Source organism: Sturnira hondurensis, unplaced genomic scaffold, assembly GCF_014824575.4.
Source record: "Sturnira hondurensis isolate 20B ecotype Veracruz unplaced genomic scaffold, ASM1482457v3 Scaffold0001120, whole genome shotgun sequence".
NCBI classification, from domain to species: domain Eukaryota; kingdom Metazoa; phylum Chordata; class Mammalia; order Chiroptera; family Phyllostomidae; genus Sturnira; species Sturnira hondurensis.
The window spans coordinates 2024886-2037253 of NW_028073751.1; the positions used below are offsets into that span (position 1 = coordinate 2024886).

The 12368-nt window shown below is 41.7% G+C and overlaps 1 protein-coding gene across 4 annotated transcripts in view; it reads right to left on the reverse strand.

Annotated features, from left to right (window-relative positions):
- The window catches only part of SIL1 (SIL1 nucleotide exchange factor), a 238163-nt gene that overhangs the window by 85810 nt on the left and 139985 nt on the right, over positions 1-12368 (reverse strand). For all 4 annotated transcript variants that reach the window (XM_037061431.1, XM_037061441.1, XM_037061422.1 and 1 more), the window contains exons 4-5: positions 11463-11583; positions 4473-4572 (exon numbers count right to left, since the gene is read on the reverse strand). In XM_037061431.1, the coding sequence (XP_036917326.1) occupies positions 4473-4572; positions 11463-11583 (221 nt within the window). The remainder of the gene's footprint in view (positions 1-4472; positions 4573-11462; positions 11584-12368) is intronic.

Here is a 12368-nt window from a genome sequence, read left to right on the forward strand (position 1 = left end):
CAGGAATACCAATGAGATATAACAGGCTTGGTTTCGAATCACACAATAAAGCAAATATCACAATAAAGTGAGTCACAAATTTTGTGGTTACCCAATGCATATAAAAGTTATGTTTACTATAGTCTACATACAGTCTACATAAAAGTTATGCAGACTACACAGTAGTCTATCAAGCATGCAATAGCATTATGTCTGAAAAACAGTGTATATACCTTAATTTAAAAATACTTCATTGCTAAAAAATGCTGATCATCATCTCAGCCTTCAGTAAATTGTAATCTTTTTGTTGGTAGAAGGTCTTGCATCAATGTTGGTGAAACACATTACGCGCAAAGCGCAATAAAAAGAGGTATGCCTGTAGTCCTATAGGACCCTAATTTATTTTCTCTTATTAAGAAAGTTTTACCTGTCTTCAAGTTCACTGAAGCTTTTCTCTCTCATTGTTATTTTGTTATTATTAACCCTATCCAGTAATTTATTTATTTTTCTTTTGCTGTATTTTTCAAACGAGACCGAGCACATTCAGGGTGGTATGGCCATAGACTTTTTGCTGTATTTTTCAGTTCTAAATTCCATTTGGTTCTTTTTTATATCTTCTATTTCTTTGCTGAAGTTGTCATTTGTGTCAAGAGTGTTCATAATTGCTTTTTTATGATAGTTGCTTTAAAATCCTTGTAAGATAATTCCAACTTCTGAGTCATCTAACTGTTGGAATCTGTTGTCTTTCTTAATTTAAGTTTTGATATTCCTGGTTCTTGGTATGATGAGTGAGTATCCTGGACATTTTGTTATTAAGCCTCTTACTCCTACTGAATCTTCCTTCTCAGTAGGCAGTTACATTGTTTTGGTTTAATATGCTGTTTCTGGCCTTGTTGTATAACTGTGACTACAAAACAACTAAGTTTTCAGAGCCTTTGCAGTGTTATTTTGGTTTGCTTCTTTTGTGTGCTGCTCAGAAGCTAATCTAAACACCGGGGCAGTATTCCACACTATAGTTCACTTCTTAAATATTTTGCTGTGTTAACTCCAGTCACTTTTTCATGTGAGTCACTAGGAAGTATGCCCAGAACATCATTTGCAAAATCCCTTTTACTAGCTCCCTTCTCTCCAAAATCCTACCACCATTCTCTAACTGGGAGGAAAAGAACATCACCTACCACCACTGGGCACTGGACATTGGGAGTATAAGTCCTTCCTTGGCCTCTACTGACAGCAACTGGTGGGGGGTTGAAACACTGCCTCATGCAGCTGACCTAGGGTGGAAATTCAGCCTCCTCACTTGCTCCCAGTGACACTGCCCCAGGGCGGGAAGCAGACTGCTGCATCACACTGCCTCACTGTCACCAAGGAAGGGTGAAAATACAGACTCTCCATTCAGTGTTCCCCTCTCACTCACTCCCTCCCCACATCACCTCAGCTAGGAGTGAAAAACCTCCTTAGTACTGACAGGCAGTGGACAGACATTCAGGTCTTTTCTTGGCCTCTGCTGATCCCACCCTAACAGGAGATCATGCTGCTGCCATGAGGAGGATGAAAAACACTTGGTCTCTACTGGCAGGACACCACCAGTAGGGGAAGCAAAGAATAGTCTCCTACCATTGGGTAGAGGGGAGAAATTCTCCCTCAACTCTCTGCTCAGCTCTCACTGAAACCACCTTGGTTGAGGTAACCGAGCACAGCTCCACACCCTCTCACTGCCCCCAGGAGGGAGTGCAAGTTCAGGCTCCCCACTCAGCTTTTGCTGACACCAATTTGGTGGAGGAATGAGAGTGCAGTTTGTTATCACCAAATGGGAGGTGAAAATCCAAGTTCCCTGTTCAACGTTCACTGGCTCTAAGGTTAGAGATGGGATTTCCATGGTCTTTGGGTAAAGTAGGACAGGTATTGTCCAAAAGTTGTTTTGTCCTACTAGGCTGCCCTTTGCCTGGTCCTTTCTTTAGAAGGAGCAGGCCTTTCTTAGAACTGTTTTCTACCTGTACCTATTGGCATTTCCAGAGTGTGGGCTTCTCCAGTGTCCACTCTAAAATACATAAAGTAGGGGGGAAGCCCAAGGAACTCACTGCCATGTCATTCATCAAGTTCCAGGGTCCCTAGTCAGTCTGCCTTCTTCTTCCCACCTCTTAGGATTGATATTCTTCTATCTACTTTTAGTATTACATCCAGGGTTTTTAGCTGGCCTTAGAAAGAAGAATAAAGAGAAATGAGTCTACTTCATCTTGTCCAGAATCAAAAGTTTAAGAAGGCCATATTTATTTAAGACCTATTTAAGGAAAAGAAGATCAAAACTATGACCATTAAAATGACAACAAACTCACAACTATCAACAACTGAATCTAAAAAACAGAAACAAAGACAAAATAAGCAAACAACTAGAACAGGAATACAATCATAGATATGGAGATCATTTGGAGGATTATCAGCTGGGAGGGGGCAGGGGGACAGTGGGGGGAAAAGGTACAGAGATTTAGAAGTATAATTGGGTAGGTACAGAATACACAGAGGGATGTTAAGAACAGTACAGGCAGTGGAGAAGCCAAACAACTAACACACACAATCCATAGATATCAACTAAGAGGGGGAATTCCTGGAGGGAAGAGGAGAACCAAGCAGAAGGGGGCAAAGAGAGAAAAAAATGAGACAACTTTAATAGCATAATCAATAAAATATGCTTTAAAAAAAGACAGAAATTCTCCAATCTATATACTTCAAGTCAATTTATTTGCCTGTCCCAGTGCACTGGCAGTGAACAGAGTCAGTCCAATTAGGTTCCAATTGAAAGCAGGAGAAAGATCCCACGATTCAGCAACTCAGTGAAGAGGCTACCAACCTGAGTTCCACAGAAGTGAAGAGAGAGTATGGCAGCTGTATCTCAGAAGTGGCATTTGACTCAAATGAACCAATACAGGGATGGCAATCATGCACTTGGGTGCTGGTATTGGGATCTCCCCTTGCAAAGGAAGAGGATTATTTTTAATTGCAAAACAACTGAAAACTTAATCTCTTGCCTTTACATTTAAAAAATATTTTATAATACTCATACTTTTCTACTCTAACTGAATTACGAGAGAAGAACATCACTAAAGAGAACAAGGACAATCAACAGAGGAGCAGTGAGTCTTCCATCCACAGAGAAGACAAAGAAAAAAGCCTGGCTTTTATGTTTCTGTCAGCCCCACACTGAGCCCATGGTGGGGGATAATGAGTGGGAATGAGCCCAAACCCTGGCCACAGAACACTAATCTCTCTGTTCCGTGCACCTAGGCATGCACTGCTCTCCTCTGCTGGCCTTACCTTCATCAGGTAGGGGATTTGCTTTTTCTCACCCCCATAGCTAATACACATGCGGTAGGATGGAATTTTATGCATCATCTTCCTTCATCTATTGCTGCTGCTACTGCCATCCTGCTAATCACTTTCTCATACCACATACACTCCCTGTGCTGAGAGATGTGACTCTGGTAAGATGAGTAGACACAGAGACTTGGCCTGCATATTAACACATCCTAATTAAGTCCTCCCCCACATCAAAAAAAAAAAAAAAAGCTCGTTTGTCTCAGAAATACTTAGTTCTAAAAAGTACGAGGAACTTAGGCCTCCTCCACTAACATACAAGCTGTCAAGAACCTCATGCTGCCCCTCCAAAATATTGCCAGGATTCTAGTGCAAAGGCAGACAGGTAGACAAAGCAAAGCAAAGCAAGGAGACAGACAAAGCAAAGGAGGAGAAAGAAGAGGGAGGGAGAACTTAAAAAGGTCTCTAAGGCAGCCATCTAGGGAGGTTCTTTCAAGGACAGGACTCAACTGGAAATGTAAAAAATTGTTTGCTACATTCTCTGGCTATTGCATGAGCTCATGAGATACACCGAACAGTAAGATTTCTTTCTGGTATAGGTCTGTACCTAGAAGCCCTCCCAGACATTAGGGGCCTAGCCAAAGAAGTGCAATGCTGCTTCTTATTCCTCCCCATTCCCTTAGCTTAGTTTAGGACTGGTGGAAACCTCAGCCACACTCTTGTCCCAGCCCTGTGTTGTATATTTAAGAAAGCTTGAGGCCTAGCAAAAAATACATTTGCTACATGTTTAAAGGACAAGAATCCAGGCTTCTTCCTTCCTGGTCTAGCACCTCTGTCCTTTAAACTTGTAGTAATCCAAGTGTAAGTGAGATCCAAGTTTTAACCTCTATTCTTTTCACTCATGTCTATGATAATGTAGAGTATGGCCACCTGTGCTTTCTGCCTCAATTTCCCCAAACATACAATAGGAAGTTGGATCCTAACCCAACCAATAATGGAAATGCTCTCAGCATTTTTTCAATAGTCTATAAATGGTTATTTATTTGGCACTAACTGCTCTTTAATTATTTTACAATATTATTATTATTATCCCATGTTTACTGCAAACGCTTCAGGAGAAAGTGATTCCCTTCAAGGCCATCCTGGAGACTTATATGAACTCCCTGGAAAGAATCACATACCTTGTCTTCCTTTGAACTCTCCATCTCTGCCCCCTCCTTGAATTTTGCCAGTGCACTCTTGAGGTCCTGAGATGTATAGGTGTTGGTGTTGATGTCCAACCTGTTCAATGAGAAGTTGAGAGTTAGGAGGAAGGCACCATCTTTCCCAAGAAACCCCTACAGGTGGCTGGTACTCCAAGGCATGTTAAGCCAGGCCAGCTCTAACTCAGAGTACACTTATTCTACCTTTACCTTCAGTCAGCCATAAGTACAAAAGGGTGATTTTACCTTAAAGTTAGAGGAGGGAAAACACAGCTTAAGATGGATGAAGTCATTTCATGAAAGAGGAGGAAATGGCATGGGACAGGACAGAGAGCTCTCAGCCAACTACTCAGGCAAAAACAAGCCTGGAACGTTTCAGCAATGCCGCTCTCTCAGCACACATCAGGGCACTAGAAGGGCACTAGATACAGACAGAGGGAATAACAGACCCTATTTATATTATTCAGGAAAGAAACCAACAGAGATCTGAGTCTCCCCAAACATGTGCCTGATCTGATTTGACAAGCAAGCCTGTCTTTACAAAAACAGGCTGAATAAATTCACATCTTAAAAACAGGCTGAATAAATTCACATCTTTAAGACCAACCCCTGAGCATGGAGTAGATGCAGAAGGTATGCATCAATCTGACAAAGGAATGCATTTAAGATACCAAAGATTAGAATCAAGGTCAGCCACCTTCCATAGTTAGCCTCCAAGAAGAGGGAGGAAAGGAACCAATATGGATATAATCTCAAGAACCTGACTAAAGAATGATATCCTCACAAAGACCCCTGGAACTGACCCAAGCCACAACCATTCATCTTGAGTGAAGAGAAGACATTCATGGCAATGGGGGAGGGGAGTGGAGGCAGGTTTTGCCAACAGCAGCCATTCCAGTTCAGTGAACAGAGGTAGGAAAGAGTAATATGAACAAAGGGAAGTATGGAATGTGGGCTGTGCTCCACAGGTCTGTCCAGGTGTGTGGGGGGAGGAGGGTTAAGTATAACCCAGGAGCTATATCAGGATGGGGGAGGAAGGAGTCAGTGGACTGCTCTACTCCAGACAGGATGAGCAAGCACATCAGTCCCGCAGTCCTAGCCTCGTGAGAAGGGCACGCTCTCAGAACTTGAAAAAGTTCTGAGAAAAAACCCTTGTCTTCTGTAGACCTCAGTCTTCCCAAGCAAATTAATAATAGTTAACCACTCCTATTTACTGAGCACTTAACCATGTGTCTGGCCCTGTGTTACTCCTTCAGCAGTATTTCATTCAAATCATTACCACAATCCTACATCAGAGGGGAGAAATTCTTTGTCCTCGCAGAGTATCGCTCAATGCCAACTGCTTGAGGAAGCCACTGCCCCGCTCCTTACCTGTGACAAGGATCTAAATATTTAGGGCCATAGCTTAAACTTATCTTCCACCTCCTCTTAGACTTGGCCAGGAAGAATCCCTTTGTATCTCATATCTCTGTTTATTGCTCTTCCAGGCCACAAGGGTACACATGTGTGTCTGCACTCACGTACACACAACCATCCTCAGCTGGTATTCCCACTTTATTCTTCACTGAGAATATAGATGTTCAAGAAATCTTCCCAACATCAGCTCTACACACCAACCTGCATCTAAACCTACACTCTCTGCTTCCCCCTCTATTATAATAGATGACAGTGTCCCTGCTCCTACTAAACTTAGGCTCCAGATATCACCTGCCTTTTCAAAAGTTTCAACTTCCATACTTACACCACTAGCTTCAGTCTGTATCATTCATCTCTGCCTTCGATTGGATTATTCCCATCAGCATATCAACACTATTTTGACTCCACAGTCTTAAATTATCATGCTACCTCCTTGCTCCCATTCAGAGTAAACACACTGAACACACTGTCTTCATTCACCATCCTGCTATTTACATTGCCATTTGCTCTAATCTGGGTTCTCTTCCTACATCTCTGCTAAAACTGCTCATCAAAATTACCAATAAGTGATGGCCAAATCGAATAGACTCTTCACAAATGTCATGTTCCTCAACCACTCAACAGCCTTTACACAGTTTACCCCTCCCTCCTTGAAACACTCTCCCTTCTGGCTTGTTAAAATGGCCTCCTGGTTCTTCCCCTTCCTCATCGCCTACGTGAATCCTATACATGCTGGAATGCCCCAGATTTCAATTCTGGACAATACTCCCTTCTCTATCTCTATACCCACTAGTTATTTTCTTTTCTTTTTTAAAGGATTTTATTTATTTTTAAAGATAGAGGGAGGGAGGGAGGAAGTGAGGGAGGGAAACATTGATGTGTGAGAGAAAGACAGATTGGATGCCTCTCACATGGCCCCAACTAGGGACCTGGCCCGCAACCCAGGCATGTGCCCTGACTGGGAATCAAACCAGCAACCTGTTGGTTTGCAGTCCAGTGCTCAAGCCACTGAACCACACCAGCCAGGGCTCCCCTAGCTCTTTTCAAATATCCATCAAGCAATGATACCCAAATTTACATCTCTGCCCCAACGCTCTGCTCTGAATATTAGTCAAACTCCTGTACAGCAACCTGATATATCTTGGACCTTGGGTGTTTAACCGGCACCTCATATGTATTACATCTAAAACATAGGTCTTGATGATTCTCGTGAGAAATCTGACCCTCTCCCAATCTTTTCTATTTCACTAAATGGTAACTTCAAGCACTGAGGTGGACAAATCCCCAAAAAGCTTTGTGTATATCTGTGCCCCCAACCTTCCTTCAACCCCAACATCTAAATCATAAGCAAGTTCTATCAACCCTACCTCCAAATTAAATCTACAAGTCCATCCATTCTGTATTATGACACCCTAAACTACTGATCTGCTAAAGTGACATCCTAATTATCTCTGCTTCTTTTGTCTACCTCCAATCTGTTTTCCATCCACATATCAACTAGAGTGATCTTGCTCAACTACATTATATTAAATCCCTTTACCACCTCAAATCCTCTGGTGGCTTTCCATACAATTCCAGTTAAGTGTGAAGTTCACTCAACATGCTCCTCAAAACTCTATGATCTGGCCTCTTATAGCTCTTTAATCTGATTTTCTAGTAGTCGTCTTCCTTCCCCTCCTCTAGTCACCGATTATTTTTGTTTCTTGAACTTGACAAAGCTTTTCCCTTGATAAAGCCAGGGACTCTTCCCTCTGACTCAAATGCTAAGCCTGAACATATGAAACTAGCTCATCGCACTGACTAAATCCCCCTCATTCTTCAGGTCTCATTTCAAACATCATCTTGACAAGGACTTCCCAAACTATCCTATCTAATGTGACCTCACCTAGGGACTTATCACATTGTTTATTTCTTCCCTAGTATTTATTATAATATGTAATTACCTTACTTGCATGTTTATCTACCTGTTTTTCTGTCTGCCAGCTACTATAAGGCTGGCATCTTGTCTGTTTTGTTTACTACTATATCCCCAATGCCTGGCACATAGCACTCAAAAGGTCTTTTGGGAAATGAAAGAATGGAGCAAGTAAATGGCCTTGTTCTTGGCCCACTCATTTAATTACTATACGATATTGTGCCATAGTAAATGCTCAATCCAAGATGGGAAAACCTGGATGTAGTTTGTCCCTCTCCCTGCAACCATAAGAAGATGGTTCAAAGAAGTTGGTGTTCTGGGCTAAAACTAGTGGAGATGGCAATGCCTAACACAAAAAGCAAGAAGACAACCTGCTGCAAGGAGCAAATAGGCAGTTAGACAACGCCGGGAGAACCCTCTGGGACAAGTCAGAGTCAGGGAGTCTGTCCCAGGCTACAGAGCCCCATGAGTATTATGGCTCCAGGTAGCAGCATGGCCAGGCACAAACCCAGCAGGACTAGTGAAGAGGCCATGGGTTGGGCTGAATTAACTATCCCCAGCTCTCTCTAGTTAGTGATTAATTCTGTGTGATCACCAACTTCTTTGGCAATCTGATGGAAACGGTGGGTCTTACTCCTAAAACAGAACATGCAGATAAGTAAAATACTATAACAATTTTGGAAATTAGCCCTGCCCTTTGGACTCTGTTTCCACTACAGTGCTCAAGAGTCAGGGAGACACTGTGAGGCAGAATTGGAGGGGCACAGGATGAAGCTGGCCCCAGGAGAAGGAAGTCACCACCAAAAGCAGCCCAAGACTCCTGAGCTCATGGCAGTGAACACCCACACCACCACCTTGTCAATGCCTTTGGGCTCCTGTTCAGACAGGTTTGCCACTTGCTATAAATGCTGAGAAGAGAGAGGACACATTCAGCATGTCCTGGAGGCCATTCCAGGCCAGAGCTCTCAGAAACATTCCAAAGGAGAAAAGTAAAGAGTTGGGAGTGGGGACAAATATTTCTCTCCTGGTGTGTCTACTACAGACCATTTAGGTGGCTCTCCTTTCTAGTCTAAAAAGATCTAAACAACAGACAAAACAGTAAGCACTTCTACTAATGATCTACAGTCAGGTATTAGAGAAATAACTTACCAGGGTATTAAAACCAACAAATAAAAGACTCCAAATTAATGCAGTTCCTAATTTAGTACTCTTAAACCAAGAAAAAACAGGCTTTTTACTTAGAAAATAAGACTTGGCTTAGACATGAGAGAAACTTTCTCAAGTACTTTGACTCACTGACATGTGCATATGTGTCCTGGGGATGGAGAGACGTTCACAGGGTTACAACAGTGAGACCTGATTCTTTCTCAGATGATTCTTTCTTAGTTTCTCAGGAAGAAAGGAACCATGTCAAATGAGCCACCCCAGGTATAGGCTTATCTGGAGAGCTGTAGGAAGATAAAGGTATTCCCCAGTTCGGGGTGACTGTAAGAAGTATCCCTTTATCCTATCTATCACAATATAAAGTTGAATTTTCCAGCAGTAAAAACTGTCCAAATACTAACAGGCTGCTTTGTGGGGTTGTAAACGCCACATGACTGGAGGCGCACATGGAGAGGCTGAGTGTCTTTTTTGTCACGTATATCAAAGACAAGACTCAGGTAAGAACTGGGTCCCTCAGGTCCCTTTTGTAGATTGTACCTAACTACAAAATATTGTTTTTTTTTCATGGTTTACAACTTTATTCAAATGTTCCACAGGTACCTCAAATAAATGCATTTGTTATCATTAGAGCTGCTTTTTAAAATCTTTTTTTTATTTAATTATTGTTCAAGTATAGTTTTCTGCCTATTACTCCCATCCCAGCCCACACCCTCAGTGCTCCCCACCTCCCTCCCATTTCCACCCCCCTTAATTTTTGTCCATGTGTCCTTTATACTTGTTCCTGTGAATCCCTCCCCTTTTCCCCTGAAATTCCCTCCCCTCTCCCCTCTGGTCCCCGTCTACCCGTTCTGTATTTCAGTGCCTTTGATTATATTTTGCTTGTTTGTTTCGTTGTTTAGGTTCCTCTTAAAGGTAAGATCATATGGTATTTGTCTTTCACCACCTGGCTTATTTCACTCAGCATAATGCTTTCCAGTTCCATCCATGCTGTTGCAAAGGGTAGGAGCTCCTTCTTTCTGCTGCATAGAATCCCATTGTGTAAATGTACCATAGTTTTTGGATCCATTCATTTACTAATGGGCACCTAGGTTGCTTTCAACTCTTGGCTATTGTAAATTGTGCTGCTCTGAACATTGAGGTGCATAGTATTTTAAAATAATACATATGCAAGGAATAAGTAACACTAACCCCACTCAACCCATAATTGATTCCCAATACTTAACATGTATTAGAGCAGGGGCAGCAAACTATCTGTAATGACCAGATAATACTTGAGGCTTTGTAAGCCTTATGGTGATTGTCCCAACTATACAACTCTACCAGTGTAGCAAGAAAGCAGCCACAGACAATAAACAAATGTATATAGTTATGTTCCAATAAAACTTTATATGGACACTGAAATCTGAATTTCAAACAATTTACATGAGTCATAAAATATTATTTTTTTTTTTTAATATATTGGTCTTTAGACAGAGGGGAAGGGAGGGAGAAAGAAAAGGAAAGAGACAACAATGTGTGGTTGCCTCTTGTGTGCCCCCTACTGGGGACCTGACCCACAACCCATGCATGTACCCTGACTGGGAATCAAGCCCTCGACCTTTTGGTTTGTAGGCCAGTACTTAATCTACTGAGCTTTATCAGCCAGGACCTTCCCCCCCCCCCGCCAACCATTAAAAAATGTTAAAAACAACTTAGCTTGTGGGCCATACAAAAACAGGCAGCAGTTCTAATATGACAAATGGGACAAATTTTGCTAATTCCTGCATTAGAAACTTCATGGCTGGTATTGATAACAACCTTTTGAACTGCATAATTCCAGCAGCCCCTGCAATCCCATGCTCAACCTCCTTCTCTCTCAAGCAGAAAATAGAAAGCTGAGAAAACAGTAATTCAAGGCAAATAACAGAAAAATACAGACTCTGAATTGCCCAAAATCAAAGAATCTAAACTGCTTATTATAAAATAAAGCAACCTCTTACCATTGGAGAACTTTTATACCATAAGAGAGTCTGTTTTAATTTAATATGGACTAACAAGAGGAAAAGTTAGTCTGAATTAAAGACTTTAAAATGCAATTTTATTGTTCACCAAGGAAGTATTACTGCAAAGCAGAAGGCCTAACAGGCCTATTTTAATGAATAGATGACTCATCTGTAATCAGCGCATTAATTGTTGAGATTCAAATGGGTGCTCTTAAAGTACTGGGAAAAATAGCTTCATTTTTAAATCAGGTTAAGCATTCTCACTACAGCCTTTTATAAATTATCAATTTGCTTTGCAAACTATTTCTTTCCAAAGACTGTAGAAGTGAACTTCTATAAAACCCTGAGAGATTTATCACAAATCCTAGTCTATTAAATTTCAAATTTTTTAAAAGTCACAAAAATTTGGGTAAGGAACATTGCATTGTCATTACTTTCAGTATTACAAAATCAGTGCTGTCAGTCCCCTAGTTGCTAGGGTTGACACTGTACCTTCTGCCTTTTTTCAACCCTTTCAAAGTATCTCGAAACTTGTCTTCATCTTGGAGTTTCACTTCTCTTGCCCCAGTCTGGAGATTGAGTCGCACATGAGATCCTGCAGGGACAGCCTGACCTAAAAGCCAAGAAGAGAGAAGGCTCATGAAGTATACAGTCCTCAGAACTGGTGGATTGCTGGCTAACAAGTCAGTGGGACTTAATAGTTCATGAAAACCAGACTCTGCAGTATTCAGTTACCTGCATCTATCCATATCTCCTTCTCCTACCCACCCTCACTCTCTCTCTCTCTCCACCTCTCTCCATCTCTCTCTCTCTCTCTGTCTCTCTTCCCCCACCCGACACACACACACACACACCACAATCACAATTTTCCTTCGAATAAAGGGATGAGGCAAGGTAGGCGAGGGTATCTGCACTTTAGTCCAGATAATGCACTAATGTCTCCCAGTTAGAACCTGCATGTTTGAACCATTCTGTTTTATTTTTTTAAATATATTTTATTGATTATACCATTACAATTGTTCTATTCCCCCCTTCATTCCCCTCCACCCGCACACTCCCTCCCCCATCATTCTCCCCCCCTTAGTTTATAACCACGTGTCTCAAGTTCTTTAGATTCTATATTTCCCCTACTATTCTTGCTCTCCCCCCTATCTATTTTCTACCTACCATCTATGCTATTTTCTGTGCCTTCTCCCCCTTCTCCTCCTCCCACTCCCCTGTTGCTAACCCTCCATGTGTTCTTCATTTCTATGGTTCCACTCCTGATCTAGCTGACCTATTGGTTTGCTTTTGTTTTAGGTGTGGTTGTTAATAACTGTGAGTTTGCTGTCCTTTCACTGTTCATCTTTTTCATCTTCTTTTTCTTATATAAGTCCCTTTAGCACTTCATATAATAAG